The sequence below is a fragment of the Triturus cristatus genome, chromosome 5_1, assembly GCF_964204655.1.
Source record: "Triturus cristatus chromosome 5_1, aTriCri1.1, whole genome shotgun sequence".
Lineage (NCBI taxonomy): Eukaryota > Metazoa > Chordata > Amphibia > Caudata > Salamandridae > Triturus > Triturus cristatus.
This window is the reverse complement of record NC_140587.1, coordinates 174,205,757-174,228,513: the sequence shown is the minus strand read 5'-3', so window position 1 is coordinate 174,228,513 and position 22,757 is coordinate 174,205,757. Positions and strand designations below refer to the sequence as shown.

The 22,757-nt window shown below is 48.0% G+C and overlaps 1 protein-coding gene across 3 annotated transcripts in view; it reads left to right on the top strand.

Annotated features, from left to right (window-relative positions):
- The window catches only part of LOC146830580 (E3 ubiquitin-protein ligase TRIM39-like), a 210,877-nt gene that overhangs the window by 71,844 nt on the left and 116,276 nt on the right, over nt 1-22,757 (top strand). For all 3 annotated transcript variants that reach the window (XM_085604778.1, XM_085604779.1, XM_085604780.1), the window contains exons 3-4: nt 4,720-4,950; nt 22,384-22,406. In XM_085604778.1, the coding sequence (XP_085460904.1) occupies nt 4,720-4,950; nt 22,384-22,406 (254 nt within the window). The remainder of the gene's footprint in view (nt 1-4,719; nt 4,951-22,383; nt 22,407-22,757) is intronic.

The following is a 22,757-nucleotide window of genomic DNA, read 5'->3' as shown; positions in this document are numbered from 1 at the left end:
TATATCGGATCCATACTTCATTATATGCAATGGGGCCCACGCCATGTTTTACATAAAGCTCATAAGTTGGAGTTCCAATTGGAGGAACCGGACATGAATCCTCTAACTGGAAATCCCTTCCACAACCCAAACAAAATAATCTTCCAAATACACTAGCACCAGGCATCTTCGCTCACTAGTCTAGTTCCAAACTTCAAAGGATTATCGATTACGATAGTCTCGTGAGTGCACGAGTCCTCTGGCTTTGGCGTTTGCAAACTCCAAATCAAAATAATCCCGAAGGATACCAAAAATCCCAAAGGATACCAAACAAACTGGGAGACGCTCCACTTATACTTAACTGAATATTGATGATCAATGGCGTCACCAGAAGACTCTCTCGATTGTTTCGCTCTACCAAAATCGTCAAGGGTCCAAAACAGGGCGATTAATCAGGGCAGCAGTCCTTTGTAGCCGTCGGGACGCGGAGAACCTCGCCGAAAAGACTTTCGGACCACGTCGACATGCAGGGGTCGATGAAGTGGCGGCCTTCCTCCAGAATTTCCACACGAAGCTCCTCACGAACCTCTGGCTTGGACCGGTACCGCTGAAATCGCCCAACGTTGGGCGCCAAATGAAGTACTGGGAATTTTAAGCCCAGCGGTGCAGGGTAACACACCCTATGACTTCGGGTTCTTCCTGTTTCAGACCTACAGAAACACAGAGTCTTCTAGGTAAAGTCAAAGATCAGTTTATTGGCTGTAGACCAATTACAGGTATCCTAGAAGTACAACAGCGTGTATGTTCTCAGGAGACTGCTAAAAATTACAGAAACGGGCTTCTCCTTAAATACAAAATATCCTGCTTCAGGCATACAGTCCTTGTTTTATGATATGGCCATATACATGTATACATTACAAACGAAAAGGCAGAGTCATGATGACCATCCCACATTCCAGCTAAGCCAGCCCACAATTATTTACCCAGCAAGGCTCAGATCCCACATCAGATATCAACAGGCCCCAATAAACACGAGCATCTCTTGTTTAGAAAACAAGCCATAAAGCAGGAACAGTCAGGTGTGAAAGAGATTAGCTGGAGGCTCGTGTGGGATGAAAAGGCTTTATGGTGTGTCAAGCCCTGATGCTAATCACAGGTGGCCGTAGGACGGGGAGCTCGTGGGACCGGACTGACCTGGGGCAGCGGAGCCAAGCTGCCCAGGTCACAGAGAAGTCAAAGGAAGGCACATGTGCTCTAAAAGGCCCGTATTTGCTTCATGATATGTAGCCTATGTGAGGGCAACCATAAGATGGCCACCGCTCTAAGATGGAACCCACGGAGTCAATGTATAATAACGTATACGCAGTGCATTCATAGCTAAAACGTTACACAAAGCACTTGTACATACCGCATTGACCATTCGCGGTTCGCTAATACCGGAATAGACAGGGGTAGGGCCCTGCCTCCTACGCGGTCCCAAATTTTAAAGTACGACAATACTAGTAACACACCACAGGAGTGCAACCCTCCACCTGTAAACTAGTGGCACAACACAGAAGCATGATCCCCCACCTGTATACTACTGACATCTATAGGAGCTCAAACTTCCACCTATATACTAGTGACATATACAGGAGCACAACCCTCTGCCTGTATTCTAGATGCACACTATAGGAGCACAACCTGTATAGTATTGACACATCACAGGAGCATGACTAAGCACATGAGCATACCTTTCTTATCTGTACACTAGTGGCACACCACAGGAGCAAAACCCGCTGCCTGTATACTAGTGGCACAGCACAGCAGTGCAACCCTCCACCTGTGTACTAGTGACACACCACAAAAGCACAGCCCTCTACCTGCATACTAGTAACACATAGGGGAGCACAACCTTCCACCTGTATACTAGTGACACATTACAGACGTGCAGTCCTCTACCTGTATACTAGTGACACAGCACAAGAGTACATCCGTCAACCTTTATAGTAGTGACATATTACAGGAGCACAACCATCTGCCTGTATACTAGTGGCACAGCACAGCAGTGCAACCCTCCACCTGTATACTAGTGACACAGCATAGGAGATCTTTCACTAGTATACAGGTGGAGGGTTGTTCTCTTGTACAATGCCACTAGTATGGAGGTGGAGGGTTGTGCTCCTGTGATCTATCACTAGTATGCAGCTAGAGGGTTGTGATCCTGTGCTGTGTCAATAGTACACTGGTAGTGTTTTGTGTTGCTCTGATATGTCACGAGTATTCAAGTAGAGGGCTGTGCTGCTGTGTCGTGTTACTAGTATACAGGTTTAGGGATGTGCTGCTGTGCTGCGTCAATACTGTACAGATAGGGGGTTGTGCTCCTGTAATAAGCTACAGTGTGACAAACCTCACCTGATAGCACACAGGCTCCTGCTCTAAGCCACAGTGTGACACACCTCACCTGATAACACACAGGCTCCTAGCTACAGTGTGACATACCTCACCTGATAACACACAGGCTCCTAGCTACAGTGTGACAATCCTCACCTGATAACACACAGGCTCCTAGCTACAGTGTGACAAACCTCACCTGATAACACACAGGCTCCTGCTCTAAGCCACAGTGTGACATACCTCACCTGACAACACACAGGCTCCTGCTCTAGGTCACATTGTGACGTACCTCACCTGATAACACACAGGCCCCTAGCTACAGTGTGACACACCTCACCTGATAACACACAGGCTCCTGCTCTAAGCCACAGTGTGACATACCTCACCTGACAACACATAGGCTCCTGCTCTAAGCCACAGTGTGACATACCTCACCTGATAACACACAGGCTCCTGCTCTAGGTCACAGTGTGACGCACCTCACCTGATAACACAAAGGCTCCTAGCTACCGTGTGACAAACCTCACCTGTTAACACACAGGCTCCTAGCTACAGTGTGACAAACCTCACCTGATAACACACATGCTCCTTCTCTAAGCCACAGAGTGACGTACCTCACCTGACAACAAACAGGCTCCTGCTCTAGGTCACAGTGTGACGTACCTCACCTGATAACACACAGGCTCCTAGCTACAGTGTGACAAACCTCACCTGATAACACACAGGCTCCAGCTCTAAGCTCCAGTGTGACATACCTCACCTGACAACACACAGGCTCCTGTTCTAGGTCACAGTGTGACGTACCTCACCTGATACCACACAGGCTCCTAGCTACAGTGTGACAAACCTCACCTGATAACACACAGGCTCCTGCTCTAAGCTACAGTGTGACATACCTCACCTGACAACACACAGACTCCTGCTCTAGGTCACAGTGTGACGTACCTCACCTGACAACACACAGGCTCCTGCTCTAGGTCACAGTGTGACGTACCTCACTTGATAACACACAGGCTCCTAGCTACAGTGTGACATGCCTCACCTGATAACACACAGGCTCCTGCTCTAGGTCACAGTGTTACAACAAACAATTGATGGACGGAATGCTGACAATGCAGACATTCTCCCCCAGTCAAGAGATCTGGGTTAAATCCATCGTTCTTTTGCCCACTACACCACCCCAGTTTAGACATGGCCATATGCAAATCAGTCTTGACCCTGTGCCTCATGGGAACAGTCCAGCCCGAACTGCCAAGCCATGTCTTCACTGGACCGGAATCAAGCATCCTAGGACCGGTTTCTGGCTATCAGCCGTCATCAGCCAGAATAGCTTGACTCCAGTGGCGTAGGGAGCACGGGTCCCACGTCTGGGAATACCCATCCCACTTAGGGCGAAAAGCGTTACAACAAACAAATGATGGACGGAATGCTGACAATGCAGACATTCTCCCCCAGTCAAGAGATCTGGGTTAAATCCATCGTTCTTTTGCCCACTACACCACCCCAGTTTAGACATGGCCATATGCAAATCAGTCTGCATTGTCAGCATTCCGTCCATCATTTGTTTGTTGTAACGCTAGGTCACAGTGTGACATACCTCACCTGATAACACACCGGCTCCTGCTCTAAGCCACAGAAAGACATACCTCACCTGATAACACACAGGCTCCTATCTTGGGATAGGACAAGATTTCTAATCATCCTCCTCACCCATCTTCTATAGGAATTGCTGAATTTCCGAAGTGCAGTAACATTGATTTTATCTGGTAGTTCTCCATTCAATAACAGAATACGCATCGTTTTTTTATGATTCTGAACGGGAAATAACCACACCAGTGATTCCTCCTCACTCTATATGAGAGTCATAGTAGGACACACCCTGTGCGTCTCCTTCAGCGAACATTTCCAGTGTCCTGGCAGGACTGGGGCAGCCTGCACACCACCTACATCCTCTCTTTCATCCCAAGGGCTCAAACTTCCTGCCCCCCCTCATTTAAATTCTATTGTGCTAGTCACATCCACTCACACTTGACTTCAGCCAGTCTCCACTCAGCCTGTCTCTGGGTCTTTGACTGTCTCTGCCTGTGGTGGGTTCGCTTCCTTGCACTTTCTTTATGGATCTAACTTCTCTGCAGCCTCACAAATTCTGACCTCCCCACAGTTTGTGAGGTGTCTGAGGACAGGGGGAGGGCAGGAGTGGGAGAAGGATGTAAGACAGTAAAAGTGAAGGTAGTAAGAGGCTGCAGTTCAGAAATTGGGAGAAGCATGCTAGTGTTCTGATATTTTAAAGTAGCTATTAACCCCTCTATCCTCCCCCTGAACTTTTTAATATCTAACCAGCTTTTGTGTCTTTGCTTATGACAGGACAAGTTAAGAACTGAGAAGAATAAAATTGAATCTGGGTTTGAAAAACTGCGGCAACTCCTGAAAGAACATGAGCAAACACTTTGTGAAAAACTGGAGGAGATGGAGAAGAAAATCACCATAGTAGAAAATGCAAATATCACCAAACTGTCCAATCAAATCACCTCTCTCAACACCCTGATAACAGCAATGGAAAAGAAGTGTGAGGCACCAGCGTGGGAACTCCTGAAGGTGAGATATCAATCAATCAATCAATCAACTTGGATTTGTAGAGTACGGCTAATCACCCGTGAGGGTATCCAGGCACTGGGCTCTTGCTGGGATCAGTTGAAAAGCCAGGTCTCGATTCCTTTTCTGAAATCAGGGAGAGAGGATGATGTTCGGAGGTGCAGGGGGCGGTCGTTCCAGGACTTTGCAGTGAGGTAGGAGAGGGAACATCCTCCACTGTTGCTTCGGCAGATGTGGAGAGTGTGAGCGAGGGCGAGGCAGGTGAAGGGCAGGTGTCTGGAGGGTTGGTGGAGGTTCAGGCGTTCGTTGATGTATGCTGGCCTTTGGTTGTGGATGTCCTTATAGGCGTATGTCAACGTCTTGAATTGGCATATTTTACGGATGGGGAGCCAGTGGAGGTTCCTGGGGTGGGGGGGATGTGGTTCCTCCCAGGGAGGTCCAGGATGAGTCTGGCAGTTGAGTTCTGTATCGTCTGGAATCCATTCAGGAGTTGGATGATGTCCTAAGTAGAACGCGCTGCTGTAGCCCAGCCAGCTGGTGACTTGAACTTGAGTGACAGCTTACCTGGTGTTGATGGGGAGCCAGCTCAAGATCTTTTGGAGCATGTGGAAGGTGAGGAATCCGACGTAGGAGACTGCATTGATCTGGTCTTTCATGGTGTGTTTGCTGTCCAGGGTGATGCAGAGGTTGCGTGTGTGGTCTGTCGGTGTGGGTGTGCGTCTGAGTTAGGAGGGCCATCGGGCGTCGTTCCACAGAGAGGTGTTATTCCCAGAATATCAGCCCTTCCGTCTTATCCGTGTTGAGCTTCAGGCAGTTGGTCGTCATCCAGTCGGTGATGCTCGTCATGCACCTGTGGGATTGGCCCTGGTGGTGGAAGAGTTTTCTGTGAGCGAGAGGATGGGCATCGTCTGTGTAGGGTATGAAGTTGAGGCCGTGGGTTCTGATGATGTCGGCCATAGGCGTCATGTATGTGTTGAACAGGGTGGGGCTGCTTCAGCAGCCTTGAAGGATGCTGCAGATTATGCTCTTGGGTTCCAAAGCGGAGGGTGGTTGGCAGATCTTTTGGGTTCGTCCTGTGTGGAAGGATGTGATCCATTTGAGGGCATCTCCCTGGATCCGGATGTGGCAGATTCGTTTGCTGAGGGTGTGGTGAAATACGTGTTGAACGCTGCTGAGAGGTCGAAAGGGATCACGGCCGCTGTCTCCCCACGGTTGAGGAGGGACCTACTGTCATCGTTGGCGGTGGTCAGGGCAGTCTCTGTGCCGTGGTGGGCGTGGGAGCCAGTTTGGGAGGTGTCCAGCAGATTGTTGCTCTCCAGGTGCTCGTGAGTTGGTGATTGATCCCCTTCTCAGGGACTTTGGCTGGGAAGGGGAGCAGTTAGATGGGGTGGTAGTTCTTGAGTTTGCTGGGGTTGGCGGAGAGTATCTTGAGGAGTGGTCTGACCTCTGCATGTTTCCATTGATCAGTAAAGGTGGCTTTGGTGATGAATGCGTTGAGAATAGAGGTGGTGGGGGCAGGGGTCCGTGGGTGCTCCAGAGTGGATGGAGTTCATGATGGCTGTGGTGCTCTGTGTGGTGAGCAGTTTCCATGTGGTGAGCGGATTGTTGGGTTTGTCATTATTTGACATGAGGAGGCTGTAGAGGTCGTTGTTAATGCAACACACCAGGCAATTCCAGTGACCGTAATTAACATGGAAATGAAGGAGCAAATTGTGAAAAAAGCTGAGCCAGCATCTTTGAGAACTTTAAAAAAAAACGAATTCCTCCTTTTCTAAGAAATTTGAAAATATTTCTGTTCTAAAGCAGTTACTTTTTCCCTGAGACAAATGACCACTTACGTTTGCGTTCACTGATCTTTTGTTAGGGTGAACAGCTATATAACTAGGCATTTGGAATAAGTAGTGAAAAGTTCACTGTTTTTTTTCCGCCCCAGATAAAGATTGCCACAGAAAACGCTTTAGTTTGAAGAAGAGTGACAATTTTATATCGCAGGTAACCCGTGGTCATATTTCAGTGTGTGACATGAATGTCTGCAAATTGCTGCCCGGCAGCAAAAGAAATTTGATTTATAACTGGATTCTCATTAAACCGTGAAAGGCAATCAAATTCCTCACCAATTTGGCTTAGGGTGGGATTAGAGGTATAAACCTCCTTATTCTGGTCATAAGCTGTCACTTTTAAAAGTGCTGCTCTGCTCAAATAGGTTGATTAGTTTACAACCCAGAAGCTTCATGAGAAATCGCTCCATGTAAAGGGCATTAGATGAGGGTGACAGAGAGCATCCAGGACATCCCACTGATGGAGACTGAGAACATCGCCCCCGAGGGCGACAGGGAGCATCCCTCCGAGGGCGACAGGGAGCATCCCTCCGAAGGCAACAGGGAGCATCCCTCCGAGGCCTACAGAGCATCCCTCCGAGGGTGACGGACAGCATCCCTCCAAGGGTGGCAGTGAGCATCCCTCCGAGGGCGACAGGGAGCATCCCTCCGAGGGCGACAGGGAGCCTCCCTCTGAGGGCAACAGGGATCATCCCTCCGACGGCAACAGGGAACATCGCTCCGAGGGTGGCAGAGATCATCCCTCTCTGGTTCCACAGCCAGTTCTGAAACAGTCTAAGTTGAAGTAGTTTATAATGGCCATGACCTGTCAATGTTGCTATAAACATGTAATTTACCAGTTAATCCAAACACATGTTCAAATGCCATTTCTGCTTTTAGGAAAATAATTGATAGTAGAGCTATGTTTCCCTGTGTGGCCAATTTGGGAATCAAGCCCACCACCAATGTGGATAATGTTTGGCCCATAGTTCTGAGTCAGTGATGAGAAATGAAATGGGACCAGTAAGACCCACAGTCCAAGGGAGGGTCATCCTTCTCACAAGAGAGGGCCACTCTTTCCTCCTGCTAGAATGATGGACCTGGACCCGTTGATATGACCTTGCGACTCAGTCTAGGATGCTCTCCCGTGACCTTTTGTGGTAGCCTCTCTTACAGTTACAGGAAGATGACTCCTGACCTGGTGATGAACCTCTTGTGTCAGTTGAGGACGATGGCACATGACCTGCTGATGAACTCAAACGGTCCTATATGTTTGGGTTATCTGATGATAGTGGTCCTGCGCTTGCCACTTCCCACTATGTCAGTAATTCTACTATCTTAGATTTTCAATAGACCATACACAGATGTGGGTAGAAGTGCCCTACAACAGAAGGCTCCTCTATTCTATACGCAGCTGACAGCTCCTCTATTCTATACGCAGCTGACAGCGCCTCTATTCTATAGGCAGCCTACCTGACAGCTCCTCTATTCTATAGGCAGCCTACAGCTCCTCTATTCTATAGGCAGCCTACAGCTCCTCTATTCTATAAGCAGCCGACAGCTCCTCTATTCTATAGGCAGCCGACCGCTCCTCTATTCTATAGGCAGCCTACAGCTCCTCTATTCTTTAGGCAGCCTACAGCTCCTCTATTCTATAGGCAGCCTACAGCTCCTCTATTCTATAGGCAGCCGACAGCTCCTCTATTCTGTAGGCAGTCGACAGCTCCTCTGTTCTGTAGGCAGCCGACAGCTCCTCTATTCTATAGGCAGCCGACAGCTCCTCTATTCTGTAGGCAGCCGACAGCTCCTCTATTCTATAGGCAGCCGACAGCTCCTCTGTTCTATAGGCAGCCGACAGCTCCTCTATTCTGTAGGCAGCCGACAGCTCCTCTGTTCTATAGGCAGCCAACAGCTCCTCTATTCTATAGGCAGCCGACAGCTCCTCTATTCTGTAGGCAGCCGACAGCTCCTCTATTCTATAGGCAGCCGACAGCTCCTCTGTTCTATAGGCAGCCGACAGCTCCTCTGTTCTATAGGCAGCCGACAGCTCCTCTATTCTATAGGCAGCCGACAGCTCCTCTATTCTATAGGCAGCCGACAGCTCCTCTATTCTATAGGCAGCATACAGCTCCTCTATTCTATAGGCAGCCTACAGCTCTGCTTGCAGGGGTTCTTTCCAGGTTGCCCTCACCTGTAAGGAAGCAGCAGTCAGGCATCGTAGCTCTGGCCCTGGTTCAGTGTTTACAACTGTGAACCCCGTGTGTGCTGTAGTTGCTATATTGATTCACAACAAATGACTACACCTCGATGACCAGCATTTGTGATATAATACTCTGTGACATCACAGCTTTTAGGAAGAGCTGAACATAAGACTATCATAGTAATTCATGACCATCAAAGATGTAAATGGTGTTTTAGGTTCGATATGATTCAGAATGTTTCAAAGAAAAATATCTTTCTAGTAAAGATTGACTTTTTTATACCTAAAAAACATATTGTTTCTTATTTACATGTTTCTCTAAAATTCTACGCTATTTATCTCCATCAGTGCTTTGTGGGTCTTGATACTGGTCAAAGAGACTCCTGGCACAGTGACGTGGGTTTCTTACTAGTATTTGTCCTAGTTTCTTTAAGATGTAGATGAAAATTCGAGAGCTCTAAATCTGGAGCTGGCTTCAGGCAGTTCTGACATTTTATTCATTGGCACGGACTGGTCAATTTACACTCTTTGTCGCTCTTGGCAGGAAGAGAGAGTGGAGCTGGGTGTGCCGTGACAGAGGAATCTGAGGCAAAGGCTCAGAAGAGAGGCCTACCCATGCAGCTGCATTAACTCTTCTGGGGATGGGCTGCGAATGTCCTTCAGAGCATCATTTGTCTCCCTCATTCTTTCCTTTCACAGAAGTCTGGTCCACTTCAAAGACCTCAGGAAGGTTTCCACAATCTACAACCCTATCTGGCGGGCTCCCTCCATCCTCCATCATATGTACTTTTCACACACAGGGGATTCAAAATGGACTCCTGTCCCATACATTAAATCACAATAGACACACTCTGTGCTCACCCTAACCCCCACACGCAGCATGCATGTAACATCCACTCTCTCTGTTGGTGTCTAGGCGCTATAGATTACAGCATGTAGCTAAATTGTAACAAAGATTTTAGTGTTTGAGGCTCCATTAGGACGACTCGCATCACGGCAGAGGTCCAAATACCTATATTCAAAGCGTGACAAACAGAGTGTTCATGGGTAGAAACCAACTCTCGCTGTGCTCTGTGTGTGTGATTTCATTTGTAGGTCTTGTAAAATGTCTGCTCTACAGGTGGAAATCATTCATGATGTATAATATTATTTGAAGTTATCCATGTGCTGGGTCATGTGACAGATTAGAATATAACAGACAATGCAGTGTCATGTGACCCCATTCAAAATATCACAGACTATGTCATGTGGCCTCATTCAGTAAATCCTACACTGCACTGCTTCATGTGATAATGTTCAGAATATCACAGATTGTGTCATGTTACTTGTTTTAGGCTAGCAGACTGTGGCATGTAAATTAATTCATATCACCCACTGCTTTGTCATGTGATCAGGGACGTTGATTCTAGGAGTGGACGGCAAACTCCGCTTCTTTGGCACAGTTTTGCCACATTCTGTGCTCTGCTTGGAGCATGGAGTTTGGCAAAACTGCCTGCTGCCGGCAGAGCAGAGTTTGGTGCCCACCCAACCAACACCCCTCAGAAATCAATTTGCTCCCAAGAATTCGAGTGGGAAAACTAGCTGCTTACATGGGCATTGTGGGCTTTGTGCATCTCTGAAACGCCTGAAAGCTGTAAGATGCCTCCGCACATCCATTAGAGTCTGATTACTATGCCTTTCAACACCCTTTAATATCCTTCAACGTCCCCTTTCATTCTGGTGACAAAGCTGAATTCAGAATATGAAACTTCTGCTTCCACCAGTAACACTGAAGGCGGTGCAGAAGTACGGCAGGATTTGCTGTTGCTGTTGTTACAGAGTGCCATAGCTGTTGGCCCGAGACTGGTTCACCTTCTCCTAATAAATAGATAAGTGGTCCCCGCGTCCTCTTGATGCAATGCCCCTATAGGCCGCTACTTGCTCACATTGGATTCTTCGTATTTGTTGTTATTATCTGCTGGTAAATAATATGTGCAGTTCACACAGCATGTCGCAACTTGGACAATAACATTAGAACATTGGAATTCTCTATAACAGGGTGACACAGGCAGCGGGCGTGTGCGGAATAGGTGCATAGCTTTCCTCATGCAAATCCTGCTCGTTCTACAGTGGTAACTTTTTACTGCATGAATCTGTTGGTGCTACCTGTAATCAATGTATACCAGGGGTCTCCAACCTTTTCTTTAGAGAGACCTACTTCTGATCAGTAAAATCATTGTGAGCTACTAAAGGTCGAGCAACTGGTGCATTGCTCCCAGAGTCCCCCCAAGTACTCTCCAAAAAGGTACAGCTCGCAAGTGGTCCTTAGGCACAAACCGGAGCCAGCAACCTATTTAAAATTTTTCTCATTATTTTATTACAATTTATAATGCTTCCAGTGAGGGTCATTAGGCGCTGTCCATTGGCCGTAGTCGATAGTAGCTTAAGTCATTTGCCCAGAATCACAGGATGTCGAGCCTACGCTGAGACTCGAATCTAGATAAAGCTTCACATCCACAGACGCTGCACTAGCAATGCAGCTAATGCACTTCTGTTTCTAGAGAAAGCTTCACACCCACAGGCGCCGCACTAGGAAAGTAGCTGATGCACTTCTGTTTCTAGAGAAAGCTTCACATCCACAGGCTCCGCACTAGCAAAGCAGCTGATGCACTTATGTTTCTAGAGAAAGCTTCACATCCACAGGCGCCGCACTAGCAAAGCAGCTGATGCCCTTCTGTTTCTAGAGAAAGCTTCAAATCCACAGGCGCCGCACTAGCAAAGCAGTTGGTGCACTTCTGTTTCTAGAGAAAGCTTCAGATCCACATGCGCCGCACTAGCAAAGCAGCTGATGCACTTCTGTTTCTAGAGAAAGCTTGACATTCACAGGCACCGCACTAGCAAAGCAGCTGATGCACTTCTGTTTCTAGAGAAAGCATCACACCCACAGGCGCTGCACTAGCAAAGCAGCTGATGCACTTCTGTTTCTAGAGAAAGCTTCACATTCACAGCCGCCTCACTAGCAAAGCAGCTGATGCACTTCTGTTTCTAGAGAAAGCTTCACATCCACAGACGCTGCACTAGCAATGCAGCTAATGCACTTCTGTTTCTAGAGAAAGCTTCACATCCACAGGCGCCGCCCTAGCAAAGCAGCTGTTGCACTTCTGTTTCTAGAGAAAGCTTCACATCCACAGGCGCCGCCCTAGCAAAGCAGCTAATGCCCTTCTGTTTCTAGAGAAAGCTTCACATCCACAGCCGCCGCACTAGCAAAGCAGCTGATGCACTTCTGTTTCCAGAGAAAGCTTCACATCCACAGGCGTCGCACTAGCAAAGCAGCTGGTGCACTTCTGTTTCTAGAGAAAGCTTCACATCCACAGGCGCCGCACTAGCAAAGCAGCTGATGCACTTCTGTTTCTAGAGAAAGCTTCTCATCCACAGGTGGCGCACAAGTAATGCAGCTGATGCACTTCTGTTTCTAGAGAAAGTTTCACATCCACAGGCCCGCACTAGCAAAGCAGCTGATGCACTTCTGTTTCTAGAGAAAGCTTCACATCCACAGGCGCCGCACTAGCACAGCAGCTGATGCACTTCTGTTTCTACAGAAAGTTTCAAATCCACAAACCCCGCACTAGCAATGCAGCTGATGCACTTCTGTTTCAAGAGAAAGCTTCACATCAATAGGCGCCGCACTAGCAAAGCAGCTGATGCACTTCTGTTTCTAGAGAAAGCTTCACATCCACAGGTGCCGCACTAGCAAAGCAGCTGATGCACTTCTGTTTCTAGAGAAAGCTTCTCATCCACAGGCGCCGCACTAGCAAAGCAGCTGATGCACTTCTGTTTCTAGAGAAAGCTTCACATCCACAGGCACCGTACTAGCAAAGCAGCTGATGCACTTCTGTTTCTAGAGAAAGCTTCACATCCACAGGCTCCGCACTAGGAAAGCAGCTGATGCACTTCTGTTTCTAGAGAAAGCTTCACATCCACAGGCTCCGCACTAGCAAAGCAGCTGATGCACTTATGTTTCTAGAGAAAGCTTCACATCCACAGGCGCCGCACTAGCAAAGCAGCTGATGCACTTCTGTTTCTAGAGAAAGCTTCACATCCACAGGCGCCGCACTAGGAAAGCAGCTGATGCACTTCTGTTTCTAGAGAAAGCTTCACATCCACAGGCTCCGCACTAGCAAAGCAGCTGATGCACTTATGTTTCTAGAGAAAGCTTCACATCCACAGGCGCCGCACTAGCAAAGCAGCTGATGCACTTCTGTTTCTAGAGAAAGCTTCACATTCACAGCCGCCGCACTAGCAAAGCAGCTGATGCACTTCTGTTTCTAGAGAAAACTTCACATCCACAGGCATCGCACTAGCAAAGCAGCTGATGCCCTTCTGTTTCTAGGGAAAGCTTCAAATCCACAGGCGCCGCACTAGCAAAGCAGTTGGTGCACTTCTGTTTCTAGAGAAAGCTTCAGATCCACATGCGCCGCACTAGCAAAGCAGCTGATGCACTTCTGTTTCTAGAGAAAGCTTGACATTCACAGGCACCGCACTAGCAAAGCAGCTGATGCACTTCTGTTTCTAGAGAAAGCATCACACCCACAGGCGCTGCACTAGCAAAGCAGCTGATGCACTTCTGTTTCTAGAGAAAGCTTCACATTCACAGCCGCCTCACTAGCAAAGCAGCTGATGCACTTCTGTTTCTAGAGAAAGCTTCACATCCACAGACGCTGCACTAGCAATGCAGCTAATGCACTTCTGTTTCTAGAGAAAGCTTCACATCCACAGGCGCCGCCCTAGCAAAGCAGCTGATGCACTTCTGTTTCTAGAGAAAGCTTCACATCCACAGGCGCCGCCCTAGCAAAGCAGCTAATGCCCTTCTGTTTCTAGAGAAAGCTTCACATCCACAGCCGCCGCACTAGCAAAGTAGCTGATGCACTTCTGTTTCCAGAGAAAGCTTCACATCCACAGGCGTCGCACTAGCAAAGCAGCTGGTGCACTTCTGTTTCTAGAGAAAGCTTCACATCCACAGGCGCCGCACTAGCAAAGCAGCTGATGCACTTCTGTTTCTAGAGAAAGCTTCTCATCCACAGGTGGCGCACAAGTAATGCAGCTGATGCACTTCTGTTTCTAGAGAAAGTTTCACATCCACAGGCCCGCACTAGCAAAGCAGCTGATGCACTTCTGTTTCTAGAGAAAGCTTCACATCCACAGGCGCCGCACTAGCACAGCAGCTGATGCACTTCTGTTTCTACAGAAAGCTTCAAATCCACAAACCCCGCACTAGCAATGCAGCTGATGCACTTCTGTTTCAAGAGAAAGCTTCACATCAATAGGCGCCGCACTAGCAAAGCAGCTGATGCACTTCTGTTTCTAGAGAAAGCTTCACATCCACAGGTGCCGCACTAGCAAAGCAGCTGATGCACTTCTGTTTCTAGAGAAAGCTTCTCATCCACAGGCGCCGCACTAGCAAAGCAGCTGATGCACTTCTGTTTCTAGAGAAAGCTTCACATCCACAGGCACCGTACTAGCAAAGCAGCTGATGCACTTCTGTTTCTAGAGAAAGCTTCACATCCACAGGCTCCGCACTAGGAAAGCAGCTGATGCACTTCTGTTTCTAGAGAAAGCTTCACATCCACAGGCTCCGCACTAGCAAAGCAGCTGATGCACTTATGTTTCTAGAGAAAGCTTCACATCCACAGGCGCCGCACTAGCAAAGCAGCTGATGCACTTCTGTTTCTAGAGAAAGCTTCACATTCACAGCCGCCGCACTAGCAAAGCAGCTGATGCACTTCTGTTTCTAGAGAAAACTTCACATCCACAGGCATCGCACTAGCAAAGCAGTTGATGCCCTTCTGTTTCTAGAGAAAGCTTCAAATCCACAGGCGCCGCACTAGCAAAGCAGTTGGTGCACTTCTGTTTCTAGAGAAAGCTTCAGATCCACATGCGCCGCACTAGCAAAGCAGCTGATGCACTTCTGTTTCTAGAGAAAGCTTGACATTCACAGGCACCGCACTAGCAAAGCAGCTGATGCACTTCTGTTTCTAGAGAAAGCATCACACCTACAGGCGCTGCACTAGCAAAGCAGCTGATGCACTTCTGTTTCTAGAGAAAGCTTCACATTCACAGCCGCCGCACTAAATGTAAATGTAAATGTCAAGGTACTTATAGAGCGCACTGTCACCAGACAGACACCTTGCGGTGTCGGCTTTGCGGTTTCCTGGCGCTGATACTCATACCGCTGTGGAACCCCTCCTGGCTTTCCCTGTGAAGTGTCCACTCCTGGGCACCCCCAGGGTGAAGCCAGGCATCCTTAGCGCTGTTGGGGCCGGTGTGGAGGCTAAGCAAGCTATTGCCCAGAGTTGCAGCGTGGGGCCCGTGATTAGAATAGGCACCGAGGCGAGAATAGACAAGTCCGAGGAAATTGAGCCCGAGCCCCGCCGAGGCGGGAATCGAACCCTGGTCCCTGGCCAGAACTCTGCTTCAGGGTCTGCCGCTCTAGCCATTGAGCCACACTCCTCCACAGCAGCTGATGCACTTCTGTTTCTAGAGAAAGCTTCACATCCACAGACGCTGCACTAGCAATGCAGCTAATGCACTTCTGTTTCCAGAGAAAGCTTTACATCCACAGGCGTCGCACTAGCAAAGCAGCTGGTGCCCTTCTGTTTCTAGAGAAAGCTTCACATCCACAGGCGCCACACTAGCAAAGCAGCTGATGCACTTCTGTTTCTAGAGAAAGCTTCTCATCCACAGGTGGCGCACAAGTAATGCAGCTGATGCACTTCTGTTTCTAGAGAAAGTTTCACATCCACAGGCCCACACTAGCAAAGCAGCTGATGCACTTCTGTTTCTAGAGAAAGCTTCACATCCACAGGCGCCGCCCTAGCAAAGCAGCTGATGCACTTCTGTTTCTAGAGAAAGCTTCACATCCACAGGCACCGTACTAGCAAAGCAGCTGATGCACTTCTGTTTCTAGAGAAAGCTTCACATCCACAGGCTCCGCACTAGGAAAGCAGCTGATGCACTTCTGTTTCTAGAGAAAGCTTCACATCCACAGGCTCCGCACTAGCAAAGCAGCTGATGCACTTATGTTTCTAGAGAAAGCTTCACATCCACAGGCGCCGCACTAGCAAAGCAGCTGATGCACTTCTGTTTCTAGAGAAAGCTTCACATTCACAGCCGCCGCACTAGCAAAGCAGCTGATGCACTTCTGTTTCTAGAGAAAACTTCACATCCACAGGCATCGCACTAGCAAAGCAGTTGATGCCCTTCTGTTTCTAGAGAAAGCTTCAAATCCACAGGCGCCGCACTAGCAAAGCAGTTGGTGCACTTCTGTTTCTAGAGAAAGCTTCAGATCCACATGCGCCGCACTAGCAAAGCAGCTGATGCACTTCTGTTTCTAGAGAAAGCTTGACATTCACAGGCACCGCACTAGCAAAGCAGCTGATGCACTTCTGTTTCTAGAGAAAGCATCACACCCACAGGCGCTGCACTAGCAAAGCAGCTGATGCACTTCTGTTTCTAGAGAAAGCTTCACATTCACAGCCGCCGCACTAGCAAAGCAGCTGATACACTTCTGTTTCTAGAGAAAGCTTCACATCCACAGACGCTGCACTAGCAATGCAGCTAATGCACTTCTGTTTCCAGAGAAAGCTTTACATCCACAGGCGTCGCACTAGCAAAGCAGCTGGTGCACTTCTGTTTCTAGAGAAAGCTTCACATCCACAGGCACCACACTAGCAAAGCAGCTGATGCACTTCTGTTTCTAGAGAAAGCTTCTCATCCACGGGTGGCGCACAAGTAATGCAGCTGATGCACTTCTGTTTCTAGAGAAAGTTTCACATCCACAGGCCCACACTAGCAAAGCAGCTGATGCACTTCTGTTTCTAGAGAAAGCTTCACATCCACAGGCGCCGCCCTAGCAAAGCAGCTGATGCACTTCTGTTTCTAGAGAAAGCTTCACATCCACAGGCGCCGCCCTAGCAAAGCAGCTAATGCACTTCTGTTTCTAGAGAAAGCTTCACATCCACAGCCGCCGCACTAGCAAAGCAGCTGATGCACTTCTGTTTCCAGAGAAAGCTTTACATCCACAGGCGTCGCACTAGCAAAGCAGCTGGTGCACTTCTGTTTCTAGAGAAAGCTTCACATCCACAGGCGCCACACTACTAAAGCAGCTGATGCACTTCTGTTTCTAGAGAAAGCTTCTCATCCACAGGTGGCGCACAAGTAATGCAGCTGATGCACTTCTGTTTCTAGAGAAAGTTTCACATCCACAGGCCCACACTAGCAAAGCAGCTGATGCACTTCTGTTTCTAGAGAAAGCTTCACATCCACAGGCGCCGCACTAGCACAGCAGCTGATGCACTTCTGTTTCTACAGAAAGCTTCAAATCCACAAACCCCGCACTAGCAATGCAGCTGATGCACTTCTGTTTCAAGAGAAAGCTTCACATCAATAGGCGCCGCACTAGCAAAGCAGCTGATGCACTTCTGTTTCTAGAGAAAGCTTCACATCCACAGGTGCCGCACTAGCAAAGCAGCTGATGCACTTCTGTTTCTAGAGAAAGCTTCTCATCCACAGGCGCCGCACTAGCAAAGCAGCTGATGCACTTCTGTTTCTAGAGAAAGCTTCACATCCACAGGCACCGTACTAGCAAAGCAGCTGATGCACTTCTGTTTCTAGAGAAAGCTTCACATCCACTGGCGCCGCACTAGCAAAGCAGCTGATTCACTTCTGTTTCTAGAGAAAACTTCAAATCCACAGGCGCCACACTAGCAAAGCAGCTGATGCACTTCTGTTTCTAGAGAAAGCTTCACATCCACAACCGCCGCACTAGCAAAGCAGCTGATGCACTTCTGTTTCTAGAGAAAGCTTCACATCCACTGGTGCCGCACTAGCAAAGCAGCTGATGCACTTCTGTTTCCAGAGAAAGTTTCAAATCCACAAGTGCCGCACTAGAAAAGCAGCTGATGCACTTCTGTTTCTAGAGAAAGCTTCACATCCACAGGCTCCGCACTAGCAAAGCAGCTGATGCACTTTTGTTTCTAGAGAAAGCTTCACATCCACAGGCGCCGCACTAGCAAAGCAGCTGATTCAATTCTGTTTCTAGAGAAAGCTTCACATCCACAGGCGCCGCACTGGCAAAGCAGCTGATGCACTTCTGTTTCTAGAGAAAGCTTCACATCCACAGGCGCCGCACTAGCAAAGCAGCTGATGCACTTCTGTTTCCTGAGAAAGCTTCTCATCCACAGGTGTCGCACTAGCAAAGCAGCTGTTGCACTTCTATTTCTAGAGAAAGCTTCACATCCACAACCGCCGCACTAGCAAAGCAGCTGATGCACTTCTGTTTCCAGAGAAAGCTTCAAATCCACAGACGCCGCACTAGCAAAGCAGCTGATGCACTCCTGTTTCTAGAGAACGCTTCACATCCACAGGCTCCGCACTAGCAAAGCAGATGATGCACTTCTATTTCTAGAGAAAGCTTCACATCCACAGGCGCCGCACTAGCAATGCAGCTGATGCACTTCTGTTTCAAGAGAAAGCTTCTCATCCACAGGCGCCGCACTAGCAAAGCAGCTGATACACTTCTGTTTCTAGAGAAAGCTTCACATCCACAGGCGCCTCACTAGCAAAGCAGCTGATGCACTTCTGTTTCTAGAGAAAGCTTTACATCCACAGGCGTCGCACTAGCAAAGCAGCTGATGCACTTCTGTTTCTAGAGAAAGCTTCACATCCACAGGCGCAGCACTAGCAAAGCAGCTGATGTACTTCTGTTTCTAGAGAAAGCTTCACATCCACAGGCGCCGCACTAGCAAAGCAGCTGATGCACTTCTGTTTGTAGAGAAAGCTTCACATCCACAGGCGCCAAACTAGCAAAGCAGCTGATGCACTTCTGTTTCTAGAGAAAGCTTCACATCCACAGCCGCCGCACTAGCAAAGCAGCTGATGCACTTCTGTTTCCTGAGAAAGCTTCTCATCCACAGCCGCCGCACTAGCAAACCTACATTATTCAAGTGCTGCAGATATAGTCGCAGCACGCGGGATGCTGGCAGAGGCAGTGTACGCACATCCAAGAATGCATATCCCACCTTGTATGTCTACCAATGAGAAGAGGCCAACATGGACTAGAAGCGTACCAGTCACTGACGGTGGGCAGTCTAACACTGCTCATGCAGGACTGATGTTACTCGCTTTGCCCCACCACTCCCCAGCGAAGCTTACTAGCCAATGGAAGCAGTTGGTGTGTGCGACAGCGAACAAGAATGGATAAGAAGCCAAAAAGGCCTAAAAATAAACAATACTGCAATGACAAAATACAAAAGTGGGGTCAGGCTGCGAGCTACTGACAGGTTGTCGGCGAGCTACCAATACCCCGCTATCGATCGGTTGCAGACCCCTGCTTTATATGTTTGTTGATTTTCTCCCTCATCATTCTAGATAGTAATTTCATTAAACATTAGCCAACATACCACCACGGGACGCTTGCTTATTATTGAATATTTATCATCCTGAAGTCCTACTTTATTACTGTTTTAGTGCTGCGTGGCCTTGTTAGATCATCTCCGAGGTTTCATGGTTCACTTAAATGATGAAGTCTACATTTGACCAATCAGAAAATGTATTTTTTTGTGCCTCACTCATCTGGCTTCCCGTTCTGATTTTATTTTTCACTCCTCTTTTGTTTAGCTCTCTACACCCTTTAATTTCATGGCCCGTTTTCATGATGTTTTTATACCATATTCTGAACATCTTTTCAGGAATCTCTTATGTCTGTTTATCAGGTTAATTTTCTGTCTTGTAAAACATCTTGAGAAAACATTAATCCTGTAAAATAGTTTATTACCATATCTGTTACTTACTCGCATCGCTTCTCGCCCTCGTCTTTGCTACTCCCTGGGCTGGGCATGATGATGAGGCGGTAACAGTAGAGCGACTGAAGGAAAGGCAGCAGGGATAGAAAATGACCCTTCACTACATGGCTTCATAGTAAAGTCAGACTCTGATTGGCCATGTCCTTCTGTAAAGCCAAACCTGCTGCCTCCGAGACTAGGGCTACTCTTCGCCTCTTGAGCCAATCAAGAAGCTGTTTCACAGCATAAGAGCAGCATCGGGATTGGCTGGAGCCGGCAAAGTCAGCGCTCCTTAGGAGACCGGGGAGGCTGCAGATGTGATCCCTGGCTCCCTAAAGTTGTGCGGGTAGGAGAGGCCTTATGTGCACATGTCAGGTTGGTTATAGGAAGACACCCATCCATCCTGACATGCGCACTTACACATCTTTAGACTCAGACACTCTTCTGGTGACGTCTATAATGATGCCCTGCCCCCCGCCCACTCATAAATTGAAAGTCTGCTGCTTGCAATGAGCAGCCGGCCCGCGGCTGTAAAATAAGCACCGTGGCCAGTAATATAAACTTTATAAATGCATATTAGGGTCCAGGGGGGCAGCAAATACAGGGGGGCAATGACCCCATAGATAAACCGCCGCTGGGTGGAATTACATCTAGTACATCAGGACTAGAATTTTGTGATTGTTGCCCCGGTATGTCATGGTTTTCCTCCCTTATGCCAAGAAGCATCTCCAATGAGCTAGTGCCAGTATTTTATCACAGTTACCCCCTATGTCAACAATTGCCTACTGTGTGCCAGTAGCAGTGGTTTTCACAGGTGCCTGTCCATTCCTACAATTGCCTCCAGTGTGCCAGTATCAGTGATTCACACAGGTGGCTGTCCATGCTAACAATTGTCTCAAGTGTGCCAGTAGCAGTGGTTTTCACAGGTGCCTGTCCATGCCTACAATTGCCTGCGTTGTGCCAATAGCAGTGGTTTTCACTGGTGCCTGTCCATGCCAACAATTGCCTCCAGTGTGCCAGTAGCAGTGGTTTTCACAGATGCCTGCCCATGCCAAACATTGCCTGCCGTGTGCCAATAGCAGTGGTTTTCACAGGTGCCTGTCCATGCCAACAATTGCCTCCAGTGTGCCAGTAGCAGTGGTTTTCACAGGTGCCTGTCCATGCCAAGTGCCTCCAGTGTGCCAGTGGCAGTGGTTTTCACAGGTGCCTGTCCATGCCAACAATTACCTCCAGTGTGCCAGTGGCAGTGGTTTTCACAGGTGCCTGTCCATGCCAAACATTGCCTGCCATGTGCCAGTAGCAGTGGTTTTCACAGGTGCTGCTCATGCCAACAATTGCCTCCAGTGTGCCAGTAGCAGTGGTTTTCACAGGTGCCTGTCCATGCCAACATTTGCCTCCAGTGTGCCAGTAGCAGTGGTTTTCACAGGTGCCTGTCCATGCCTACAATTGCCTCCAGTGTGCCAGTAGCAGTGGTTTTCACCGGTGCCTGTCCATGCCTACAATTGCCTCCAGTGTGCCAGTAGCAGTGGTTTTCGCAGGTGCTTGTCCATGCCTACAATTGCCTCCAGTATTCCAGCAGTAGAAGTCTTCTATGGGTCCCTCTATAAGCCACAACGTACCTTCAGTATGTAAGGTCCAATGGCAGACCAGCAAACATTACATCATATTCTCACTCACATTTACTCAACCACACTCAATCATTCATTCTCACTTAGTCTACCTCACTCTCACTCATTTTTACTCTGACTCCAACATACTTACTCATACTCACTTGCTCCAACTGTCATTCTCACTCACTCTGTATCACTCATTCTCTCTCCTTCATTCACACTCAATCCAACTCCTACTCACTCATACTTTTTCACTTGTGCACTCACTCTTATTGTCACTCATTCTGACTCTCATGCTCACTGCCACTCATTCTGACTTATTCTCACTCACTACCTTTTAGTGGCTCTCACACACTACCTGTCACTGACACTCACTTTTACTTACAAACGCTCATGCTCACACGTACAAACACTCACAAACACACAACCACACTCTGATCCCCAAGCACATACCCTACATACATTGAAAAGCATTTTTTTATTTATGACATCTGCTATTCACAATTAGTTTAATATAAAATTGGCTGAAAACAAAGGGGGAGAACGACTCCCATAAGGGCGAGCGTCCGCGGTGTTCTCGGTACTCATTTTCCTACCTGTGAAGCCAGAGGTCGCACAAGCAGTGCCAGGGGTCACAAGGGGCAATCCCTAAATGATGTCCATGCATGTGACCCTGTTGCGAACATCATAAAATGTGTGAGGTGACTCCATTCAGAATATCAGAATGTGCTGTGTTTTTGTGACTCCATTCAGAATTGCACTGTGCTGTGTCATTACCATTCCGAAGATCAGTTTCTGTTATATCATGTGACCTCATTCAGAATCCCTCATTCTGTGCTTAGTCATGCAATACCCAGAATGTGCTGTGTCACGTGACCCCAGTCACTGTTTTTTAACCATAGATAGAAGTGTGTCACTCCTAAAAATACTGCCATAACTTTAACATCTCCTGTGGAAACTGATTTCACTGTGTTTGTTTCTCTGTTTTGCAGGATGTCAGAAGCACCCTAAGCAGGTAAGGCTGGTTTATTATGCTCCTGTCAGTGTGTAAGGAGCAGGTCTCACTGCTGCAGTGTGAATGTTACTGCTGAGCTCACATAAAGTGTTAGGCAACTTTCAGATCCTCATAAAATCACTTCACATTCTGAAAAATACCTTTAAGTCCTCAGACTCCCCTGAAAACTTAATTTCTCAATAAACTCCCCAGCGTCACCAGGAAACTCCTGAAATAATTGCAACAAAAATTAGTTGCTGTCCTCACAAAACCTATTTGCATCTTTAAAGCTCAACTGAAGTCCTAAGAAAAGTAACCTGAACACACAGAAAACGCAAGCACATTCTGGAAAGATCTCTTTACGTTTTACTC